The 25,850-nt window shown below is 40.5% G+C and overlaps 2 protein-coding genes across 7 annotated transcripts in view; one reads left to right on the top strand and one right to left on the bottom strand.

Annotated features, from left to right (window-relative positions):
* The window catches only part of LOC116311161 (aminopeptidase O (putative)), a 90,006-nt gene extending 73,197 nt beyond the window's left edge, over positions 1 to 16,809 (top strand). For all 5 annotated transcript variants that reach the window (XM_039621319.1, XM_039621318.1, XM_039621315.1 and 2 more), the window contains 3 exons: positions 6,153 to 6,239; positions 6,325 to 6,473; positions 15,516 to 16,809. In XM_039621319.1, coding sequence (XP_039477253.1) covers positions 6,153 to 6,239; positions 6,325 to 6,465 — 228 coding nt within the window. In that variant the 3' untranslated portion in view covers positions 6,466 to 6,473; positions 15,516 to 16,809. The remainder of the gene's footprint in view (positions 1 to 6,152; positions 6,240 to 6,324; positions 6,474 to 15,515) is intronic.
* fancc (FA complementation group C) overlaps positions 15,204 to 25,850 on the bottom strand; it is a 37,475-nt gene continuing 26,828 nt past the window's right edge. For both annotated transcript variants that reach the window (XM_031728202.2, XM_039621320.1), the window contains 4 exons: positions 23,325 to 23,499; positions 22,304 to 22,516; positions 17,998 to 18,146; positions 15,204 to 17,040 (listed from right to left, as the gene is read on the bottom strand). In XM_031728202.2, the coding sequence (XP_031584062.1) occupies positions 17,031 to 17,040; positions 17,998 to 18,146; positions 22,304 to 22,516; positions 23,325 to 23,499 (547 nt within the window). In that variant the 3' untranslated portion in view covers positions 15,204 to 17,030. The remainder of the gene's footprint in view (positions 17,041 to 17,997; positions 18,147 to 22,303; positions 22,517 to 23,324; positions 23,500 to 25,850) is intronic.

Genomic DNA, 25,850 nt, shown 5'->3' with positions numbered 1-25,850 from the left:
GTGCCCGAGCCTGTAAACTGTCCACGCTGACTTCCATCATTAACACATGGCCTCTCTTGAAAAGAAAAATTTGATACATATTTAGGTTTTTTTTACGAGTTATTATTAGTTATATGAGCTGTTTTGTTGGGGCGGTAATGTATATAATGGAGCTCAGATGTTCTGTTATATAGAGGCTGCTCAATTGCGGTGCGTTTCCGCTCATTTATTTGCTGGAATCTGAAATCATAAAGGCGTGATTTTTCCTAACGGGTCCACGTAGCCAGTAGTGTGTTGGAAGCTGGAAACATTCCTTAGGGATTTTGGTCCATATTGACGTGATAGCATCACACAGTTGCTGCAGATTTGTTGGCTGCACATCCATGATGTGAAACCACATCCCACAGGTGCTCTATAGGATTGAGATCTGATGACTGTGTTGGTCATTTGAGTGCAGTGAACTGATTATGTTGTTCAAGAAACCAGTTTGAGATGAGCTGAAGTTTGTGAAATGGTGCGTTATCCTGCTGGATACACTGTCTTCACAAAAGAACTGACATGATCAGCAACGATACTCAGGTAGAATGTGGGATTTAAACAACGCTCAGCTGGTACTAAGGTGACTGAAGGGTGCCAAGAAAATCACCCACAACATTACACCACCAGCACCACCCTGAATTATTGATACAAGGCAGGATGGAGCCATACTTTCATGTTGTTTATACCAAATTCTAGCCTTACTTTCCAAATGCTGCAGAAGAAATCGAGTCATTGTTTTGTTTTTTTAAGCTTCTATTGTCCAGCAAACTATAGTTTCCTGTCCTTAGCTGACATGAGTGGCACCAGTTGTAGTCTTCTGCTGCTGTAGCACATCTGCTTCAAGGTTTGATGTGTGGTGGGATGCTCTTTTGCATACCTTGATTGTAACGAGTGTTTATTTGAGTCACTATTGTCTTCCTGGGCATTCTCCTCGGACCTTTGGCATCAACAAGGCATTATTGTCCATATTTTCCGTTTTTCAACCCTGGAAACGGTTATGTGGGAAAATCCTGGTAGAATATATTTCACTCACTAATCGAGCCAGCCTCAAACATTTCTGAAATATTCAGACGTTGTTGATGCACGTTTGGCATCAACAATCATGCCGTGTTCAAAGTCACTTAAATCACTTTTCTTCCCCATTCTAATGCTTGGTTTGATTTTCAGCAGGTTATGTTGACCATGTCTGCTCAGTCAAGATGACCTGTTGGCCTATATTTCCAAGATAAAGCTGGAAATAAATGGAAAAGGATTTGTGAAATTTGGATGAAAACTTAAAAGCTCCATCTGAGACCCATTAAACTCATCTTTATTTAGTAGGTTGCAGAGGTAATGTGAGGATTTGAATGTGGTCGTAAATGGAGCATTGCTTAGTCTACATTCTTCAGCTGCAAGTAGGTGGAGGGCACGGCAACATCTGCTGCACAAATAAAAAAAGTCAAAAACTTCTGTTAAGAGTGTGATTGCTTAAAAGAAAGGTAGTCTTTGGTTCCTTTCTTGCCCTTTCTGATTCTCAATTTACACTTTAGCAAGCAATCTTAACCTACATGCCTAAATACATTATAGTTGCTGCCATGTGATTTGTATTGATGCACATTTGAATAGGTATACCTAGATGCATCCTGGGTATACCCAATCAGAATTGTCAACTGGCACTCCCCCTCAAGTCAGGCTTCCAACTCGGAAAGTCGGAGCGGCCCAGCCACCCTCACTTATTCATCCAAGATGATGGCAGTACATGTAAACATTAGTAAAACTGTAAAAACTCTAGACTTCTGCTGATGTATATTTATGACTGGCAAAGCTGACTAAGCTGTACGCAGGGCTAGGCTTGATTGTACTGTGTTGCTAGTGATAAGTAGCTATACCTTGCTGCCAAACAAATCCTGTTTTTCTATTGGTTTTCTGATGTACCTTTTGGAACACGTTCAACTCGGGAGTGACGTCACTTCCAGCTCAGACATCCAACTTCCGAGGCAAATAGAACGCAGTAAAAGTGGGTGTCTTTCAGTAACTCGTCTGTAGTTCATTGTCTTATTTTTACTTCTAGTAATCAACCTCGTTGTCTCAGTCTGAGGTCACTGTGTGTTTGGCCTTGAGTCCAGCGTTTTACACGTAGACCTCTTTAGTCAGACTTCCTGGCAGATGAAAGTAGATTCCCATCTGCAATTTCCAGGAAAAAAAACTTTAAGTGTTTGCTAAAAATACGCAGGGCCATTATGCACATAGTCATGCATGGAAAAACACTCACCTGCATACACACACTCACTCACACAAGAATACCTGCACACACCTGTCTGAAGGCAATGGGCCAGTCCTAATGTCAGCAATCTCATTCAGAAGAGGTTAATCACCTACGTCTCTCCATATAAACGTGCCCATTTATTCTCTCTGTCCAGAGCCCTTTTTTCCCCCCTTACTTTTTCTGTGTCCTCTTCTCACGCAGCTTTGCATTGTCTGCTGCCACTTTCATCGCAGATGATTGATGATTGATCTGTTTAAAATAAATACAGGACTGAGTGCAGTCGAGCCCTCTGCAGCTCTTCAGTGTTTACCTGATGGAGAAAGAGCTTTTCAGAGTGAATGAATATTGGGTGATATGAATAGCTGTTATGACTTCTAAAAAGGCCGTTAGTAATGCTGTGACTCTGAATGCATTGTGAAAAGACTGATTGATCACTTGAAAATAGACGTGTATTATCAGCCCTTAGCAGCCTATAGTAAACCCCCAGCTGTTCCTCTTATATAGGAGCATGACATTACATGTTATATATGTAACACAGAGGGCGGTTGAACAAAGTTTCACTGCAGTCAAAGCTGAGTGAAGTTTACATGAGATGCTGCACAAAGAAAGCAACAGAAGACTAAAAGGTCTGGACTAAAGGTGCTTTCAAGACTGGCGTGCAAACTTGAGTTTCCGTGTGTGTGTGATTTGCGTAAGCATGTACACAATAGTGAAAGGAAATACGTGGCTGACCACTGGTGTGCGTGCTGTCGGAATGCTTTGTCTACGGCGTCAGTGACCATGAATATGTGTGCGAGTGTGTCTGTGAGCCGGGGCATGTGTTTGCATGTATGAGACCGAGTGCGTGACTTTGGCCCTCTTCCTTTCATATGAGCCTCATGTGATGTGAAATGCTGTGTGCAGTGATGGGAATTGAGAACCGGTCTCAGATTGTCCAAACCATTTGACAGTTGCCGCTAAGCCTATAAATTCCCTTTTGTCAAGTTGTGCATTGTTAGACTTATTGGCGCAGAGCTTTTGCACACCTGAGTCACATGCAAACCTTAAAAAACACAGTTTCTACACTGCATACAGACTTGGAGATAATACAGCGGTGAGGCTGAAAATCTGCACAAGCTTACTTTGTTCCCACACAGGAAATTGATAAGGAATGGGTCAAGTGCTCTGATGAAGAATGGTATCAGTCTTAATGAGATCGATCCTTACCTGTGTGACGCTACATGAGCACATGAACATGCAATTCAATTGGGCCACAGCGCACATGCACATATGGGGCATATCTGAGACTATAACTGGCCTTATTGTGTAAGCATGATGCTCAGATTAGGTTTACTGCAGTCACTGGAGACTTCACAGAACCACGTCAAGAACTGAGAACATGCGGAGCAGAGGAGAAGAGACAGAACAAGGCAAAAGAGTTATTACCAAGGGTCGTCTAAAAAGAAGTAAATCTCAAGTTTATTTGTGTGCTTTAATCCAAATGACTTCAAAGGACTTCACTGGCTCATATTAGACTGGAAACAAAAAACAGCTCCTCAAATGAGCAAAAAAAACCCACCCCAGTTTCAAAAATAAAAACCTGGGGGAGGGAAATTCCTTGTAGACTTAATAGATGCCACTGGGCAAACAACATAAATGAAGCGTAATGGTTAAAATAGGGGAGCACCATTATAAAAAAAATGTTAAAAAGGCAAAAATTTAAAAAGAAAAGAGATAAATGGATAGTTCATTAAGTTTTTTGTTATTGTTGTTGTTGTTGTCGTCATTAGAAAACCAGATCTCACTCACATACACAGTTACACTAGCTTTACCAAAAGGTCTCCTAATAGCAGCTCTAAGGCTCTCTTGTATACATTTGTCTCATCCCCTTGCTTCAATTTATGGAACTGGTATAAAATTTGGGAAAATCTTTTGTGAAGAAAGAGAATATTTCCCAAAATGCTGGTATGCAGTATGAGGATTTGCATCTTTGCTCCATGCGTGCTTTTGCGTGAGATGTGAAAGTTTGTTCATCGTGTTAAGAGCGCACACACAGACGCTACAACTGTTCCTCGGTTGTGAGGAGGATTTGGGGGGGGAGAGGGGAGGTTTGCAGTAATAAATGAAGGAATGTCACTGTGTAATTGCATGTGCTGTCAGAGAGAGGGGCCCAGCGAGAGGAAACAGAGGGGGGGGAGAAAAAAAAAAGGAGGGTAAGGAGAGGTGCACCAGGCAGCTGCTCTGCCCCCGGGCTCTCCCCAGGAATGTAACCCAGCACGGGGAACAGCTGCCGGGGCTACGCAGGCCAGAAGGGCAGGGCTGGCACCAGAGGCTACGCATGCTGTACACGCTCATGCGCGCACACCCACCAATGCAGACGCACACGGACGTTCCCGTGCGGGGTAGAAGAGCATTACTCTTAATTTGCTTTCTGCTCTGGGATTCTCACTGCCTTCCAGAATAAAGCTGAAAATAAATGGAAAAGGATTTTAAAAATCTGGATGAAAGAGCAACTTCAAAGCCCCATCTGAGACCTGTTTAACTCGTCTTTATTTAGTCCGTTGCAGAGGTAATGTGAGGATTTGAATGTGGTTGTAAATGGAGCATTGCTCAGACTCCATTCTTAAGCTGCACAAGTAGGTGGAGGCCAGGGCCACATTTGCACAAGCAAAGCAAAAACTCCTATTAAGAGTGTGATTGCTTAAAAAAAAGGTAGAGTCTATTGGTTCTTTTCTAGAATACACTATCTCAAAATGAATATCTGTACTGCTGCTTTAGAAATGCCTAAAGCCTGAGGTGTTGAAATAGAATCAATCTCCAGAAATCCCACGCTTGGTCACTGTACTGCCCAAAGGACCAGTTTATCATCCTGAGTGTGTTGAGATAGTTATGGAGAAGACTGAAACACCCACAAAAAAATCAGCCAGGGGAAACTGTCAGGCTTTAAAGTAGCGACAGTTCTTTAAAACATTTTTCATCCACATTTCTTTTTTCAAATCGCTCTTCTGTCTCTTTTATCATCGTGTGTCTGCCTGTATATCCATACACGCACTTGCTGCAGATCCATGCACGGTCGCACATGCTCACGTGCACGCTCGGAGCAGATGATGAAGGATGATGGCTGAGGCAGGGACAGAGCCAGTCTCTGATCTCTCCTGTAACCGCGGCAACAGAGCTCCTATTGATCCTCTGGAAGAAAGGCCAAGCGTTGGCTTCCACGCGCACACAAGTGCACACATGCTCGTATACAGTAGAAATACACCTCGACACACACGCACATGTGGAATTAAATCAAACTTTTTACTTTTTACTTGAACTTTAGACTGTTTCGGAAAGAAAATGATCTCAGTCTTCTTATCTATTAAACCTCTGATTGGGGATGACTCAGTCTACAGGCTCCCTGCTTGAGCTGTTTTGGTTAATCGCATGTTTGAATTCACTGGCTACAAGCAGGAAAATATGTCTGTCAAAGTGGCAAATGCAAAAAAAAAAAAAAAACTACAATAAGATGTGTTTAGGAGTCAGTCGTTCCTCAAAATCATTATTGTGTACAATCATAGGGTCAGCTCAATGAGCTTTAAATGAACACCACTATCCACAGAACGTTAAACTAAACAGCATCATCATTTTAAAGGGTTAAATGGCCAAACCACCCTTCCCTGAACCTCCTGCTGAGGTTACTTCCTGTTAAAAGGAAGTTTTACTTCCCACTCTCACCAAGTGCCTGCTCATAGGTCTGATAGCTATACAATATTTTTTGAATTAATTCTGCCTTAATGTCTGATTCTGTAGTTTTATTTTCTTTGACTGTTGTTTTGGTTTTGTATGCTTCTGAATGTTTAACTAAATAGAGTTGCCTGCTATATTAACATTAGTTGTGTTTTATTCCCCCTTCTGTCTTGGTTTGCAGGTCCGACATCGCTGGTGTGAACTTGTGGTCAAACACGCGTACGCTCAGGCTTACGGAGATGTGGAGCACTTTCTGATTCACGACCAAGTAAATACACACAGCTGTGAAACATTTGTCTGATTCAACCTGAGAATAAACTAAATAAACAGTTTTTTGTGTATGTGTGCTCCAGGCTATGGGTGTGTATCTGTACGGGGAGCTGATGGTTCAGGAGGACCCTGAGCAGCAGGCTCTGGCGCGTCACTGCCTCTCACTAGTCCAGGAAGAGATGGACCAATCGGCACGCAGAGTGGTGGAGGAGATGGTCCTATAACAGCAGAGGTGATGTCTTATTTTCAGTTCTTCATTCCAGATGCTGTCAAACATATTGGCCTTTATTTTTATGAATGCTGTTGTTCTGAGATAAAGTATGTAATAAATTTAACCTGACTGGAAACTTTCCGACAGCATAATTAGTTTTCCTTTTTCATCTTCCTTTTTTTGCTCTCGTTATTGCATAATCGGTTTCTCCTCAACTCAGAGGAATTCTGGTTTAATCGTAATTTTAGTGGCTTTCACTGGCACAGAACGGTGGGAATTCTCCAAACAAGCCAAATAAGAAATATAAAACTATATTTGCTTAGGTTTATAAAATAAGATTACAAGTTACCCGCTCAGGGATTTCAGTGGCTTTATATTTGGAGCTCAGACTGCAACAGGATGCTTTAATAGCTCGGTGAGTTACTTGAACCATACATGGAAAAAGAACCAGTAATCAATACTTTGTTATCTTTTGAAGTTTTTAAATATTTCTCGGCTACAAAGCCACTATCTTTATCTCATAGTTGACCTTCAAGCCTGAAATGGAGTCTGTAAAAGAAAGCTTTGTGTTGAATTGATCCTTATTCCATCTGCCCCAGCGGACAGTCCGCACTTGAGTCACTTGGCTACCTTTACTGCACATTCCTTCCTGAGCTTATTGAGTGTGTATGCACATGTGTGTTTGTACACTCAGAATGGGGCCTTTTCCGTGGTTTCACAGCAGCGCCGTCAGGATGTGTTTGTCAGAGAAGGAATTTGGGAATGTGTTCCTCAAACAAATGAGAGGGAAGACAGAAAAAAGGAGAGAGAGGAAACGGGTCAGTGAGCATTTTCTGATGGGCTCAGGATGGTCTCTACTCGATGTGGAGGCATTTTCATACTGTTGACCCTGAAATTCCTCCTGTGTGTACGTGTGTGTGTGTATGCAGAACCACAACTGTCAACCACTGGGTTTTTGGATGACTCCGTACAGTGAGGGGTGCATTGGTCTGACTCTGAATGAAGGAGAGAGGAAAAAAATGGTTTAGTGAGAGAAAGAAGGAAGAGAAGGAGCAGAAGGGAGGACGGGGCTCTTTGAAGCTGCTGATCTTTTCATAACAGTCCTGTTATTACTGACATTAATAATGAATAATGAGACGAGGCAATTAAGTGGATCTAGGGTTGACAGTTGGGAAGTAAAGCAACCCAACTATTCTTCAAAATATTATTAGAGTACTGTAGAATGTTATGAATAGTGTTATAAAATCTTATTGACTTTCAAGTGAAATACCCTGAGATTATAGCTTTACTTTTAAAAATGCAAATAACTGAACTGAATTGAAGGACACCAGGTATTATTTTGCTACTGTTTTTAAAAGGCATGAAAAGCTGGATCGTGAAAAAAATAATTCTTAGTGAAAATGTGTTCAATTACTCAGAATAGCAGCTTATCTGTTTTAGCGAACTTGTCAGTGTTGTCAGGCTACAACTAATACTAGATGTTTTCTTAAAAATCTTATGGTCTGTGGTTGGTCCCGTAGCTCGGTTGGCAAAGAACGAGACCCATGTGTTGAAGCCAAGTCTTTACTCCTCGAGTCTGGACTAGCGATCCTTTTTCTTCATGGCATGGCAACAAAGAAATCGGAAGCCAGTCAGAAAACAGTCGATTTACTGGTCGATCTACGTCCTCAGCTTCACCTGGTCACGAGCTGTGTGGGTAGTGACTGCAAGAATGAGATCGTGGATACAAGCGGTGGAAGTAAGCTTTCTCAGAAGGGTGGCTGTGCCCTCCCATAGAAATAAGGTGAGGAGCTCAGTCCTTGGGGAGGGACTCTAAATTGAAGGAGCATCTAATTAGGTTGCCTCTTGGGTGAGGTGCTCTGTCCTACCTGGAAAGGCCCCAGGGTAGACCCAGGACATGCTGAAGAGATTATATCTCTTGCCTAGCTTGGGAATGCCTCTGTGTTCCCCCGGGGCCGACCCCAGATGAGCAGCAGAAAGTGGAGGGAAACAATAAGCAAATTAAAACAAAAAATATTAAATATAAATTAAATGGTTTGTTAAATGCTTAAAAATCTTGACAATCTTCTAATTAGTGGGATTGCTGCAAAGCAAAGCACTGCAATCCAATGGCCTGATCCAGAGATCCATTATAATTTTGGAGAAAAGTATAAACAAAGTGACCCATTTTAATACAGGAACATAAACCCCCCCCCCCCACAGGGATCAATAGAGAAACCTCGAGAGCCACTCACAGTTTTTACATCATGTTGATGAGTTATGGTTTTGACTTCATAAGCTGTTTCTCTGGAGGTGCCCTGAGGGAAGTTTTACACAGAATTCACTGTCATCACAACTGCTGCTTAACTGACACAGGTGTCAACAGGTGCTGATAGCTGACGAGCTATGATCTATTTGGATTTCATCATCTGATTGGAAGATTTGAATCTCCTCTTGCTCTCATTCTGATTGGAGGACACTTCTCAGTCTGTGTCTCAGCCAAACGACTGAATCTGATTATAGAGCCCTGTTTGAAATGGGATTGCACATATTTTCAGGATATTTAAATAGTTTTATCCACAAAGACGCTACGCTGACTGACAGCAAGCGGTAAGAAGACAGATATGCTTTAGAATGCGTGGAAATTTCAAAATAAAAGCCTTCAGTTAGCAGTAGCAAGTCCATCCAACCATTTATCAAATTCAGGGTTATAATAAAATCTTCCAGTCATGTTTTTTATTTATGTATTTATTTTTATTTTATTGAGATTTCTAATGCATGTGTTTCAAAATAAAAACCCCTAGTTAATTTTAGGAAAATTAACATGAGATATGTGATTTTCAAAATAAAAGCCCCGATTTTTCTTATAGGAGTTAATCTGTATGTTTTAGGTTTTCAGCTTGTTATTGTGTAAGTATCAACTGCTGTCGCCATCCAACTTTTGAGCAGCAAGAAATAAAACAAGTAGCAATTATCCAGATATTCCATAATCTAGTTGATTGATGAACTAATTGTTGGAATTCTGGTGTGGTTAAAATAAAATTTAAATTTGACTTTCAGCTAAAGCAAACACCCTCACAGCCAGCATAAAAAACATCTGTTACTGATTATCTCTAATCTTTTCTAAACAGACAGAACAGAAAATTGTAGAACATCCAGTGTTCAAGTATGAAGCTGCTGATTTTTGGTGGCTTTTTATTTGTTCACATCTGACATTTACTTTTAAGGCAAAATACAAACACTGCTAAACCCAGTCACATTTCTTTATGCCCCACCCTTTCATTCACACACATCAGGTAGCTTTGTTGCTACACTAAATGTAAGGTCAGGGGAAGCGTCAGCAACCTCGGTCAACACAGGATGCGTCATGAGGTGCTGCTAAACAGTTGTCCACATCATCCTGAGTGACTTACAGCACTAAATCCTATTTTAAGCCATGACCGAGACGGGCTTTTATCTTCACACACGCACACACTCTGAGAAAGCTTTATGCATTTGCACCGGATGTGAAAGGCTTTCTCGACAAGTGCTTGGCATCTGCCTCAGTCCTGATAAATCCGTCTAACACACACATACAACACACACACGTCCAGCGCCTATCTGTCTGTACCCATCGATCTGTTTTCGTCATCATTCAATCCCTCACGACACCCTTCTGTGGGGTCTTACTACAAGTGAGGAAGAAAAAAAACAATAGAAGAAAACAAGCAGTTAGAGACAAATTTTCTAACTTTTATTGTTCCTTCCCATTGGACTAACCCAAACAAGCCTCCATAAACATCAGCGGATCACGCCGGTCAACTGAGCTAAGGTCCAGATCTCTAACCAATTAAAATGATGGATGAACAGACCTCCCCGCTGCTTTTTCATATCGCACTGTAGGGAGACGGATTTATGTTTTACTGCTCACTTTGTGTTCCAGCGTCGTTCTTTCTTAAGTAGAACAGTTCCTTCCTGTACCCTTTTACACCCTCACGCAGACCACAGTACAGTGGGATTAGGCTGAGGCGGGCTGAGAGGGTTTTAACTGAAAACAACATGTCTGTCAAGGCTCACTCCCTGCTCTGTGTTCCTAAACCCAAAAAGCACAACCCTTTAAAAGAGAAGGGTGGTCTCTCCCTGTCTTTTTTTTTTTAAGTTCTTTTTCCCCTCCCTGCTCACTCCCTCATTCTTTTCTTCCCCCTCCGGTACATGCCTCTGGAATCCCTCTTGATCCGCTTAATGAGGGGCATATCGCCGGGTTAGCCGAGCGTGGCGAATGGGAGACGAGGAGAGGGGTGACCAAGGAAATAGTGCGAGAAAGAGAGAGCAAGGTTCTACAGGTCTGAAAGAGACAAACAAGCTGAATCATGTGTATATATATATATATATATGTATATATATATATATGTATATATATATATATATATATATATATATATATATATATATATATATATATATATATATACATATATATATATATACATATATACATACATATATTTATATACGTATATATATATGTATGTATATATGTATGTATATATGTATGTATATTTAGTCTGAAGGCAGTTATAGGTTCACATTGGACTGGAGCTGGACTTGTGGATGTAACTAGAGAAAATAAGAGTGAAGCTCTTGTTCTTTCATGTCTGGGCTGTGAGGGTTCCTGGCGTGCTGATTTGTGACTTATGATAAAATCACATTGCCAGGGATTACCACACAGCCTTGACCCAGTCGGCTGCTATGGCAACCACAGCCCCTCCTATACACATACATAAACACACTCGTCCTCCAGAAACTTGGGGGGGGGGGACAAAAAACAAACTAAAGAAGACATGATTATCTGAGTGTGTGATTGTGTTTGAGGAGCTGGTGATTTGGAGAAGAAGAAGGGGAAAAAGGGGGGGGAGTGTGATGAAGGAGCTCATCACTGCGGGTGTTTTGTAAGAGCGCGTACACGTCGGACAGGTTTTTGTATCCTCTCTCCAGCCAGACACAGAGCTTAGCTGATTGGTGAACAGTGATTGATTCCCTCTTTGTTCACAGTGGCTAAGTTCTGCACCTGAGGAGAGCATGACCCAGACAGGGAGACAAAGAGGAGACGACAAATGGGTGTGGGAGGAAGAGAGAAGAGAAATGTGCCACAAAGTTTTTACAGTGGTGGTTACGTGCGTGTGTGGACAGTTGGGCCTAATTTTCCTACTTCAATTATCCAATGTGTGTTTATACAACACTCCCTTCTCCTTCTCTGCCGTTTCCCCGCTCATTGCTTGATTGTTCTGCATCTTTTTACACCTTTTTTTTTTTTTTGTTAATTTTAATTTCTTTAAAATCTCATTTCACTTTTCTTTTTCTCCTTATCTCATTGCTTTTGCTCTCAATAGCTCTCCTCTTGCATGTCTGGAAAAACTTTCCACTGAGACGACCTCGTTCAGAAGAATTAAACACGCAAGCACCCCCTCCGCAAATTCAAAACACTGCGCAGGATTACTAATGAGCGCCACGTTTCGTTCTCCTGCTTTGCCTGTTGTTCTTTCTCCTCCTTTCATCTTTCCCTCTCTGCTCCGTACTTCCACCCCTCTGCTTCTATCTTCTTTTAGTTGAGTAGTAGAAAAGATAATCCTGCAGATGATGCCAGTTGCACGCTTTATAGTTCTAGAGAAGGTGAGAGTATCTCAGGAGAGAGAGTGTACTTGAGGTACTAATGAGGTCTGGGGAGACCCAAACTCTGCTTAATGGTGCTGACAGATATTTCATCAGTCCTTAAGCAACGGCCACCGTCATCAGGCTCATCACCATCGATGCAGCGTTAACTACACCCTCAGCATATTCGAGTAATATATAATACAAGGTAATGATATGACTGAAATCAAGACTCTGGACTCAAAAAAGTGGCACAAAATTGATGGGTGAAATGAACAGATGTAAAATAAACTATTAATTGGCCATTGTGAGACACTGACTTAATACTTCCTGCAGGCTATAGGAGAAAAAACTGAATTTAAACCTTTCTAATAACCCTCAGAGCCTTTTTTTAAAGTTTCCACTCAAGGTGTGAAGATCAGGTGACCATAAAACTTTGGACATTTGAAGACTTGCTTTTACCTGCAGCACGGTTTCATGTTTCAAGTTTTCCCGTGTGAACACGCTGCATAGAAACCTGTTTGGAATTAGCGTGTAACATGGGTTTTAGATTTGGCGTCTTGCTTTGTAAACATCTTTTTGTAAACATTTTATGAATTCCGTTGCCCAAACTCAAAAGTGGGGATTGATACCGCTCTCATAACTGCCTGCTTGATAGGAAGCCAGCAGCCAAAGCTGAACTCAGCACAGGGCTGGAAAGGGAGCGTGAGGATAGGCTGCGAAATCCTCTAAAGCTGAGTCATTCACTTTGTTTATTTACTCTGCTATAAACTGACTTTTCGGTTTTACAGGGGATTATATGAGAGACGGTTTCTTGGCTAGGTGCAGTTGCTTCCTGGAGTCTCCGTCGGCCGCTCGGCACCCGCAGTGACACCCTGCTGATACGCCGCCGTCGTCGTTCTCATTCTTTACATTAGGCATAAGTTAACCATGTTGCTGGCTGTGGCTTCATATCGAGTGGCATCAGTGTGAAATCAAATAACTGTTCATTTAACTTATCAGTCATGTTGGCGTAAAGCTGGGTAACTTGTTTTAAAAATGTTGACAGGGCCATCATAAAATCCCTTTTTCAAAAATGATCCTTTAAGTAGTTCAAGTGCCTCAGATTTAAAACCTAAAATCACGTTGGCAGCCAAAAGTGCTGTCTGGGCATCCCAGGCTGATATGTATTGATTTTTGATCTAATCTCAGCCCGAGGAAGCCGAGATACAGAGACCCATAAAGTAGACCGATTCTCACACATTTCCACGCTGTGGAGGGAAAACAAGACCGAGGCCTCAAAGATGGAAACACTGATAGTGATTTCAAGGTCTTTCCATTATTTTAGGTCTCCTCTTCTCTTTATTGAGTTCCTCCAGTAGATTTAATGTGGCGATATACACGTCTTGTTGTTTTGTCTGAGATGGGAGAAACAAAAAAAGCTGTGATCCTGCGAAACACCCACTGATAACATGAAAAACAGGAATTCTCAGCTGGGTTACACACGCTTTGTTTCAAGCATCATGGAGAGTGCTGAGAGAAGGTTCCCGAATTAGTCAAGATAAGCTTTAATACAAAAACAATGCACGCACGGTATGAAGCTTATCATGCATGACTGTATTTTCCTTTGCAACTTCTTCCAACGGAATGATCAGTAAAACTCAGTCCTAGTTCACAAAACACAAAAATAGTTATTTTGGATGGGTTATACAACAATATCTGAACAAAACGCATCTCAGAAAAACGAATTCCACAAAAAGAAGTGCACCCATCAGCTGTGCAGCTGGGCTATGTGCAGAGAGTGAATCTGACTTTATAGTTTAACTTGCAGTATAACCTCTGATCAGATGTGGGTGTAGTGTGTGCCAGAGTCCACTTTTTAACCAGCTAATTGTAATGCAAATCTATACTATTCTGGACCAACGGCTCCCTGATCAAAACGGTGACAGATGGTTGAAAATGTATTTTAAAACCGGTCAGTCTTTTTGGAATAGAAGCCGTGAGGAGGCATTACAGCGCTCTATATTCACAACGACAAAATGGCGGCTAAACGAGGATAGATGTGTGAATTAGAAATGAGGGCCATGTGGAGCCTGCCATTTTTAGACCTATATTTAGGGCCTGTTAAAAGAATAATGACCATCAAAGGCCTGTAAAAGAGAGGAATTGCCATCAGAGCCCGTATCCAAAAGGTGATTTATTACACTCTAATGGGAAGGAAATGGTCCTCTGCACATCAAAGGACAAAGCAACATTGTATAAAGAGACCGAAAATAAACTTATTCGGCCCACAACGCCCACATTTTCTTCTCCTCATGCATGTGAAATTCGACTGATCGGCTCTTGAACATCAAGTGTATTTCAGGGAGTTGAAGCATTGAATTCCATTTCAAAGGATAAGCAGTTTGAACCAAGTACGGATGCTCATCGCAAACAGGGAGTGGAATGTGGATTTGATGGGTTTAAAATTTCTATTTTTATGATCAGACTCTCAAAGAACCCTTGTAGTTTTTGTTTTTTTTATGTCAAAAATGTACACTTAATTTGGGCCAGCTCCCACCATCTATCGGTGGCCTCGCTGACACTTGTTAAGTTTCAACCATGTGAGCCGCAACGTTCACCAGCTGGGGAAATCCAACAGTGTCAGCTGTACGGTTTTTCTCGTGGGTTTAGCAAAGTGGGTGGAACGCTGCTCGACATGCTACCTGAGTTGGAATTGCTTTTTGCCTCATTACAAAGGGAAAAAACAATGCTCGTAGTCAGCAGTTGATGAGAGATGGAGTGAGAACGAGAGATTTGGGCTTGGATTTCTGTGCCTACTGAGCTGATAATCAGTCCTACAGAATCACTGGCTCAGTTCAGCAGGAACAGGAATCCAGTCCACTCACCACCAGAGCAGAAACAAACGGACGTCACATGAAAGATATGAGTTATGGAACAGTTTTTTGGGGTTTAGAAATACGATCGATCCATGGCGGGACGGCAGCTTCCACACAGCAGGGGCGCTGGAGTCAGATGAAATGCACTATATTTTTTTAAGAGAATACTCTGCATTGTTTTATTAAAAAGCTAAGAAATATTTGGGAGCAAATGTATTTTTAAAAAAAACCCATCTGTGTGTTAGGCCTGGGACTTCTTGGTAAACCTGGCTGCAGAAAGATATTGGTTAACACTTTAAATTTACTGTTGTCATTGTTTTTGTTGAATAGTTTGGATTTTGAACGTGGTGACATTGAGAGCAAACGGAAAAATGTCTTTTTAGGATATAAAAATTTGTTTTATTTAATTCTGAAATATTTTCTACTTGTATGTTCTGCATCTTAGCCAATGACACCTGCGTTGGATTCTTTAGACTGGACTAAAACCTGCATTCTGTGTTTGTCTTCACAGCACATAGATAACCCGTTAGAGCATTGTAAGCATCTACCAAATGTTCTGTAAGGCTCCTGTGTGAACATATTCTTCATTTTCTTCCAGGTTGCTGACTACAGACAGGAGAGACAGGAGTTTGGCACAGCAGCCGTACGAGAGTCCAGCACTCACCTGCTCTTTTGCCTGGATGGTGCAGAATAGCTCAGCAGTGTGAAAACCAGAGGGTTGCATTCATGCTCTGCAACTAAGGCCAACTGGCAAAGTTTAGAGCACAGCAGTTCTGTTCATTCAAGTCTAAGAAATGGCTGGTATGTGCTAGATATGTGCACAATTAGTCAGCCGGAGGCTTGAATGTTGGTATGCTTGCTGGTCGGCTGAAGTAATTATTCATATTTTATTAACCCTCTGAGGACTGAGTTATCAAAGGTGTTAATCCCAATCCCTTCATATGAAGAAAGAAACAGATATTTGTGTAAAATAAGACATAATGTGTGATGGGTCTGTATAGTCTCTATAGTCTTTATTCCATGATGGCCAAGACAGCCACTTTGTTAGGTTCACCCATTCAACTGCTTCTAAATGCAGATTTCTAATCAGCCAATCATATGACAGCAACTCAATGCATTTATGCATCTTTGAAAGTGGTGTGCTTTTTAGAACTAATTGCAACATGGACCTCAGAGGGTTAATGTACAATGCCAGTGACAGGAAATTGTTAACCAGTAAAATGGACAGTTCTGCACAATTTAATATATTTGGTTAATTAATAAATTGATTAACAGCTTCAGATGACTCTCAGTTACACACAAAATATTTGTACGGACAACGTTAAACCTCATCTGTCAAATCTGGCTCAATTTTTGACGGTTTGCTGATTTCTTACCAGTCAGTTAATCCAATTTCATTCTCCTATTTAAATGTAGGAAAAGAAGTGAATTGAAAAGGGAAAAAGTGAATTGTAACCCATAACTATACAATCTGTTCATTATGAGATATTGTTGGTGTGGAAAGGGAAAATAGAAAAGAAATAATTATGTAAAAAAACAAAACAAAAACTTAAACATATTTCAAGGAAAAGTCACTGCATGTCCATCCAAGCTGAGCTGCTGTTAGTGTCTTTGTGTAGGTGTGCGTGTAAGTGTGAGTTCTTGTCTGTTTAGTCTAAAGTCACGATTCGGTTCTTTGGAGTTTAGACTGGAAATTCTTTGAGGTGAGTAATGTTTTTGGAGTTTTTTCGGTTTTGTTTTAACGAATTCACTGCAGCCTGTATTGAAACGGGCAACTCTCAGGGCATTTCTACATGTGCTGCTCTGCAGATACTAACGGCAAACCTGTTTGTGTATAGTTGATTTTTTGTATTTGCTGTTTATGTTAAAATAAAATGATTTTTTGGTAAAAATCTGTGTACAGCTTTTGTTCAAGAGACAAAACAGAGAGAATCTGAAGATTAGACAGGCACTCTTGCCTGTTACACTGATTTTATATGTAAATTACACATCCGAGACACTTATTACAGCCGGGCAGACTCCATACCACCTGGAGGAGAAATGTTGCGGCAGAGCTACAGGAGATGGGCTACACCTGGAGGGAAGCTCAGCGTGGAGGGAACTTGATGTGGCCTTATGTCCCACTATGACATGCAGAGGATAAGAAGGAGAGGAGACTTATAATAAGGTGTTTCATAACAAGTGCATTTAATTGATTAATACGAGGATGTATATCTTTTGTTTCACAAATCCAGAGCATAAAAATAACAAAAAAACAGTTCAGTACTAATGTTCTGCTAATATTTAATGGTTCAATGACATTTTTAGTACACAAATTCCAGAAATCACTCTAATTTTTCCTTTGAATGATGCATCATACAACAAAAACTATTTCCTGAATAATGAAAAAGGCCAAAAATTAATTCTTCTACAAACTATACATGTATAGTTTGCATAAATACATGCACATGCATATGTATTTGTTTACATTCTGTCCAATTCCAGCAGCAGTCAGCTAGTAGTAACAATAAGTGCAATGTAAAAGCAGCGTTTGCTTCCGGTTTTAAATCAAATGTGACCTAGAGCTTGAGCTTTACAAACAATAAAGCTATTTAAAATGTACATACAGAAATATCTGCATGAGTGACATTAATCATTTACATTTATCATACACTCAGCACTGTTAGAGCATGTTTTTCAAGCCAGAAACAGTAATTACACGACGATAACTGGCATTTGGCTTTCCTCCCCACAAACCTACATCTTACAGTCGGCATGTGTAGCATGAAGGATTTATATTGTGAGGCAATTATGAGAGTGGGAGGACTCTGACACGTCGTACGAGCTGCTGCTGCTATGCAGCGTGATCTGTCACGCAGAGTGTCCATGTGGGCCTCAGCAGTTGTGTTTTGTGTGCGTATGTCTAATTGTGACCTGGCTCCGTTGTTTTGACACAGTCCTGTCATCGTTCCACGGTATATCAACACGAGAGCATGGCTATTTGTTATTCTGGAAACGAGCTAAAAGCCCAGGGATGAGCTCACTGTTGCGTGGTTTTGTACAATCTTGTATGTAATTGTGCGTGTGTGCCTATTGCTCACTCTGAATGCATTTGCGTTATCGTCTTTTGAAGTTCCTTGATCCTTAGATGAACTGTGTCTCTTGATAAACAGCTTCCTTCGTTTAGTCTGAGCTCCAGTGAGCTGAGAACACATGCTGCTTCATCAAGCAGACCAGACTGATCCACCACCTGGACTGACACACACACACACACACACACACACACACACACACACACACACACACACACACACACACACACACACACACACACACACACACACACACACACACACACACACAAAAATGGGAAAAAAAACCCAAAAGCGTTATTGCCGTGACTGGGCCAAAAATCATCACCAGAAAAACCACATCTTGTCTCGTGGGCATAATCAAAAAGAAACCTGACTTCACGTTTATAATATGACACCAGATAATTCTTAATACTGGAACGTGTATAAAAATCTTGTGTTTCGCACATTCACACTTAAGTTAAAGTGCATGTTACATCATTAGATTTGATGCATATGAATATGAGACACAAAAAATGAAATACTAAAATAACTTTTTAGTTAAGCAAAGAAATGATAACATACAAGTACTTCAAAATAAAAGCCTCACGTCATGCTTGCTTATTTTAATCATGACAACAGCTACACCAACTACTGCCATTTATATATTTTGACTTTGTTATAAGTTGTACTTTATATACAAGGCATAAAAAATAGAAATACAATCATGTCAGTTTATTTTATCTTCAATTAGCATCATTATCATTCAAACCTAATTTTTAATATTCTTCTTTTACATGGACAGTGTTGCTTCCTAAGATGTTTTGGGGTTTAGATACCAAAATATGGAAAAATGTATATTATATGAAGGCACTGAAAGATTATTCAAACTAAACAGCTTTTCTAGATCAAGCCCCCATACCTCATGGTTTTGAATACATTTCAAATACACACAAAAATGTTTATATCACGCCAATGATCTACCTGCCCATTCCTGTGTCCACCCTCTTAGTGTGGAAAGCAGTAACAGGGTGGACGTTTTATGCTTAACCCTTAGATGCACACGTGGGGTCAAAAATGACCCCAGGGGTTGTTTTTCTTCAAAATCTTTAAAATGCAAAGTTGTAATATATTCATATTCCAGGTATTCCTCAAAAAACATGTTTGTAACATGAGGCCATTTGCATTTTTATTTATTTTTTCATTAATTTAAAAAAAATTCCGTTTTTGTATCACTACCTCACTCTTCCACAAGTGGGGTCAAAAATGACCCCAAGCAGTTCCTATGGAATCTTCTATGAAACTTTCATTCTTAGCGACTCTGACTGTCCCATTTACACTTCTGATGGATCAAGAATTAATTTTTACACAATAACATACATGATTTATAGTCAGGGCTGCACATAAGTGGTCCGCAGGTGTGCATTCACTGTCACAATAAAAGTATTCCCGGAAATTCAGAGAATACGCGCTTCTTTTGCGGTGGAGGAACACCAAAGTAATTGCTTACGGAGCTTGCTTCTTCAGCATCTTTAAGAGTTCTGAACAAATGTCTGTCCTCCTCCAGAACATCTAATGTACGCAAATGAGTGTTCCAACTTCTTATCTGGTACGTGTCTTTTATTTTGAGAGCGGACCACTTATGTGCAGCCCTGTTTATAGTTTCCTGTGCATTTCAAACATTGTCCTTTCTGATGTTTTTTTTTTTAATATTTAAAGTAACATGGCTGCTATGAGGCCAGCTAGGATCCCTGTGGCCCTACAAATGATCCAGGACAGATGGGATGAAGAGCCCATCGGAGGCATTGACTCAGAATCTGACATCTCAGATATAGAGGACCCAGACTATTGTCCCCCCCACTGAACAAGGCCAGTCAGATACAGAGGAGTCCTCTGATGAGTCCTCTGAAGAGGAAATGGATATTGAGTCTAACAGAATGAGCCCCTCTTACTACTCTAGCCACAATACTCTGAATTAGTCGACCAGGGCTTACACCTGGGTTTAGTACTGTCTCCCCAATAATGCATGGAAGATGTTCGTGTCTGATAATATAATAGAAAAGGTGCTGACATACACAAACATGTCGCCACAGACAGGGGAAAAGAGTGGAAAAATGTAATCGAACATGAGCTCCTGGCCTTCATTTGACTGACCATTCTTGCAGGAAGTGAGAAGAACTGGGATGTACCAGTCTGTGTGTTTTTTGGGAGTCCTCTGCATAACCCATTGTACTAGGCCATTATGTCAATTCAAAGATTTAAAGGTAATTGCCGTTTCTTGCACTTTGATGACAAGAGGACCAGAGCCTACTGACTGAAAACAAACCACATGGCAGCTTTCCGCTACATATGGGGCCTGTTCCTGGTCAACTGCAGGCAGAAATTCATCCTCAGTGATTGTGTTACAGTGGATGAACAACTTGTGCCTTTCAGAGGGAAGGCCCAGCTTCTGCAGTATATGCCGAGCAAGCATACAAAAGTGATACAAAAACTGCAATTTCTTAAAATTAATGAAAAAATAAATAAAAATGCAAAGTGCCTCATGTCACAAACATGCTTTATGAGGAATACCTCAAATATTAGAATGTTACAACTCTTCTTTTTAAAGATTTTGAAGAATAACAACCGAGTTTATAGCAAAATGCATTGTTTCTATTTGGGGTCATTTTTGACCCCACTCGTGGAAGAGTGTAGGTATTGGTAGGTTGTGCATCCAAGGGTTAAATCAACCATTATTCCTCATGTGTTGCACAACAGGCTAGCACATGAAGACCATAAACACTATTTTTAACACGTTTATGAACCATGTGATCGAAATTACAAAAGAATATCTGTTTATACTGTAAATAAGGGTAACAGGGTGAACATGTTATGCTTTAACGCATCTATGAACCATTCTGAAACATGGGGGGAAAAAAAGGTTGATGAAAGAGTGATGTTTACTCTGGCTTTTATGGAGGATTTCCCTCCAAAACACTAATACAACTTACTGTAAGTCATGTAACTAGAGGACCAATAGAGGGGAGCTATCTAAAAAGACTCTCGTAAGAGTAACAGGAGGGACGGACAAATGTGGGACAATTTATTTTATTTTAGACTTTAAACGTAAAAAAAATTTAAAAAAAAATGTATTAATAGGGAAAAAAACCATCTGATGCAGAATATTTCTATTAAGGCTATACAACAGTAATGAACAAGTTCTGTTTTTTTATGACTTATATTAGCAACTGAACTTGAACTTGAATGAACGGGGGTATTTTAAAAATATTTTTTAAACACATAACTGTTTTCTAATAGTTAACAGTGTAAGACAAGTTTTGAAATAAGTATTTGCCCATTTTCATACAAAACACAGTCAGATCTGTGATCGGGATTAAAAGGCATTAAATACTAGGAATGATTCACATTGGGAATTACATGTCACTTTTTTTCTCCAAACTTTTAAAGCATAATAAAGATGACTTTGTCAAAAAGAGAATCAAGAAATATTCTCAGATGGCTGCATCTGATCCATGTTTCAACCTGTCCAAATGTCCAAGAATAGATTAGAATAGAATAGCACTTTATTGTCATTGTGCATGTACAATGAAATTGAAGAAAAAAGCCTGGTGCAGGACACCGAACCCTCCACCCCAGTAGGTACACCAGCACTTTGTTATGCAAAGTGCTGGTGTACCTACTTTGTGTGTGTGTGTATGAGTTAAAGAAAGTCACATTTAAAAAAACAGCTGTTAACGTAAAATAGTTTCTATGGAGCACCACCTTCTTTCAGACCAATCATTTGCACTTGTGTCAAAATGTTTACCCTTCAGCTTGAATGAGTGGTGGGCTAAGACTGTGCTGGTGTAGCCAGTAATTCTTGGACCCTTCCACCTATCCCTGAGACCTAATTATCATTATTGCAATGACCTCGGACATGGACGTTGGGCCAGTTTGACACAGGAGTTTGCACAAGTTTGACTGGTCAACCTTCTGAAACCTAGCAGAGGGTCTGAAAGTAGTCCATAGGTGTCCCAAGGACACAACCTTGAGGGGAAAACTAGCCAAGTTTTAATTATGTATGTTTCCTGATTTAAATTGATTTAATTTGCAGAACATTCCAATCAAACCTTGCATACTGCATGAAAGGAGGGCCGAAAAACTAACATCTTTCTCTATAAAATGGACCCTTTGAAGCATTTCTTTTGTCAGTAGCTTGTATCTAAGGTCCAGAGGAAATTCCAGTGCAAAATATTTATAAACTATTTCAAGCATTATGCATACTGAGCTTTGCATTTAATAATAACTGGATGGAACAATAATGTGAAAATGATAGAAGAGAAACAGTTTTCCTCACCGCCTGTAAAACCTCTGCTGAGCCACTTGGTGATAGCTGGCAGAAAACGGCAACATTAACCAAAAGGCTGACAGTCAATGATGGAGCAAGTGATTGCTGCTCAGGTTGTGGTGAAACCAGCGTGACCAGTGACTGCAGGCGGTCGCTGGGAAGAGGATGAGCTGCGCCCGAGAAAAGAGTGCGTATGTGGTTCCAAGCTTCTTTGGCCCGTGCCTGGTGGGAAAGATTTTTAAAAAGAAGGAAAGAAAGAAAGAAAGAAAGAAAGAAAGAAAGAAAGAAAGAAAGAAAGACAGAAAGAAAGAAAGAAAGAAAGAGAGAGCATGCTCAATTTCAACCAAGTCAGATTTATCGTGTCTTTTGGTGTCTTTCATGTAAAAAAATAAATGACAACCAGACTGCTAATTGAAAAATGAGACAATAAGAAAGCCTAACAGAGAAGAACGTACAACTGTAGTAGAGGAGATGGTGAAGTCTCCAAGGGTTATGATGGGAGGCGGACAAGCAAGAGACAGAGAGGCAAAACTCAGGCAAAGCTGGCCCAGACACTCACTGAGAAATCAATACTACATCACCCTTTTCACCCAGCCCTCTCATCTATATCTCTCTCTCCCTCTCTTCACCACTGTCTCACTGCCTCCCTCTCAGTTAGGGGTCATCCATAATTAATTCATTAGTGTGTTATTCCTGTTTTTGCCCCTCTGTATTGTTTCTGTTGCTTTCAACAACAATAGACCTGCAAATAACAGACTATCCCCGATGTTATGTTGCCGAGTTATGCTGAAGCGCTTAGCTGCCGCAGTGTTGGTAAAAGAAGAGAAATAGTTGGAACAAACTGGTTTTCAAACAAAGTTTATTTAAGAAGATCCCCGGTTGCCTTCTTAGTTTATAATGAAGGGCCAGAGATATCTGCATCGATCAGTTCAACACTTACTAAGCAATTATATTAAGTGGAAAAATCTAGATTTCATATAATAACTAGATTAAAATGATGTAAAAAACAAAAAACAAAAAAAAACCTCACCAGCTGTGAAGCTCTGTGGTGCCACCTGTTGGTGGGGTAGTGGTAGAATATCAACAGCCATAGGAAGGGATCACCATCTTCAGTCCCAGATGTGACCAGCAGCTGGACAGCCACCTGTACCCAGTGGGCACACTGAACCAGCAGGAACCAGGCCTCAAACACGTTGTGGTGCCCCCTGCAGGACATTAGAAGTAGCAGCATTTAACAGCGGAAGTAGAACCCTTCCTGAACAGTGGTCCCCCGTGGGTATGATTGGGATGTGATGGATGCAATTTGTTACCGAAAAGACACTGTACCACATAAGAGAACATATATTATATGAACACATACCTCACAGGGTACAATTTCTTAAAAAAAAAAAGAAAAAGAATAATTCAACAACAAACACCATCAGTTATATTAAACCAACAGTATGGAGGATTTAGGGGGAATTGTAGCTTAGAAGTATAGGATTTACGATTATGTTTAAATTTGTGTATAATCACCTGTAAGTATAAGTTTTGTTTTGTTTTGTAAGCAAAAAAAATACTCCTCCATCAAGTACGCCATGTTGTGCCAGCAATATGTCTACAGGAGCCCAAAGTGGACATAGCAAGGATTGGATCTAGACAGAGAGCTTTCCTGTGTGGCTTAGCTTCACTCTTGGAAAGGGAGGAGTGACGGAAGAGTATTTAGTTGCTTGCAATCTGCAACCTCACTGCAAGATGCCAATAAATCCTACATGCTGGTCATTTATGCTTAAAAATTCATGACTGATTATGTCAACTAAAATCATTACATTGTAACCGCAGAAGTTTCAGATGCCTCTTGTGACATGTGTGGATTTAACTTCTTATGGCAGCATTTAGTACTTACTACATGACAGCTAAACCACATGCTTGACAGCTGAGAAAAAAAATGAAGGCTACAGAACGTGGCTGAGAACCAAGTAGAGTTTGTGAGGTGTTTGTCACAAGTTTTTAACAGGGGATACAAACAAGGCATTACATTGGAACAAGCTATGTGCTATAAACAGGTTTTAATATCGATAAATTAAGGTAATTTGGGTGGTCTGGTTCAGTTTGTTAATAGCTTGGCACTTAATCTACAACTTAGTCTCAGTTTTTCCAACGTATTTGTGTGAATATGTATAACTTTCCCCTCTACAAAGCCTTCCCCAAAGTACTGGTGGAAAATACAACTGCTGACTGTCAGCCCAACAATTTATACCCAGGTTGCTTTCCAAGCATTGAAAAAAAGTGGCCATAAAGAAGAGAAGATGGTTTGTTTGTTGTTGTTTTTTTAAATACATGCTGTCATACTGAGATGGCAACTGAGCGAAATTATACTAAAACAATCTGGTGTTCAGTGTGGAGCAGGAAAAAAAAACTCTGGTAGCAGGCTGTCAACTGACTCATTAGGACTTTATGAATGAACCACAACTGAGTTGCTGCCATGGAAATTAGCACACCCCCACTGACAGGATCAATGGAGGATCAAAGCGACTTAAATGCAGATGATGCAGATCTAAGTCATTGTCTGATGTAGTGATGAGCATCATAAACAACACCTCAAACTACTACATTTGTCACAAAATTGGAAAACCTTCATTCAACCATCACGATAGGCACTGCATAATTAGCAACAAGGTCTGATGTCCTTTATCAATATTCTCTGTATTTTCTCATCACTCGTAGACAAGTTAATTTTGTAGACAGGCTGCTTCTTGTTAGATTAATGCTTTATAAAAAATGAGAACCATAGCTCTAAAAGTAAAAAAAAGAAAGAAGAAGAATTCAGAGGGAAATGAAATATTGGCAAATAAATTGAGATTTGGGCAGACAGAGTGGTACAACAGAGCGAACAGAGCTTCACAGCTGCAACAGCAAGAATGACTTCAAGTCAGAAGAGCGATAAGGATCTCATTCTCAGATTTCCCTAATACCATCATTAGAGCTCTCCTCCTCATCTTCCCTCTCTCCACTTGGCTTGCAAATAGGAATAGCAGCAGCCCTCTGCAGGGCCTTGGCAGCTGCAACTTTGCTTGGAGCAACACAACACACTACTTTCCCACCGCTGGCTCCGAACAATGTTTTGGGAATTTTGCACTCAGCTCCAGAATGAGGCGACAGTGGGGATAATGGGCCCTGTTAAAAACCGCAGCTGAAGGGCATCAAGTCATCCGTCTCCATCTCCTCGACATCACCTAGTTTATGTTCTTTTAATCAGAAACCCCTATTCTCTTTTTTCATGAATCCCAGACTAAATAGTCTACTTTTCTCTGTTTCGTTATATCTTTTTTCTACTCTATCCACTTCTTCTCCACTCATTTTCCCACTCACTTGTATTCTCCACAGTTCTGTCTTTCCTAAGCTAATAGCCTCTAATGAATGCTTGGAGAAGCTACGCACTCCTCCAGGACCTCTGTACTGTGAGGCAAGGGAAAAATATCTGACTAACCACCCCCTCAACAAGAGCTAATGGAAATAAGAACACCGCACAGGCATTCAGTAGGGTGGTGGAAGCAGGCACACATTAACACATTCT

The sequence above is a fragment of the Oreochromis aureus genome, linkage group 12 (genome assembly GCF_013358895.1).
Source record: "Oreochromis aureus strain Israel breed Guangdong linkage group 12, ZZ_aureus, whole genome shotgun sequence".
NCBI lineage: Eukaryota > Metazoa > Chordata > Actinopteri > Cichliformes > Cichlidae > Oreochromis > Oreochromis aureus.
Note: the sequence above shows the minus strand (reverse complement) of the source record. Positions and strands in the feature narration are given on the sequence as shown.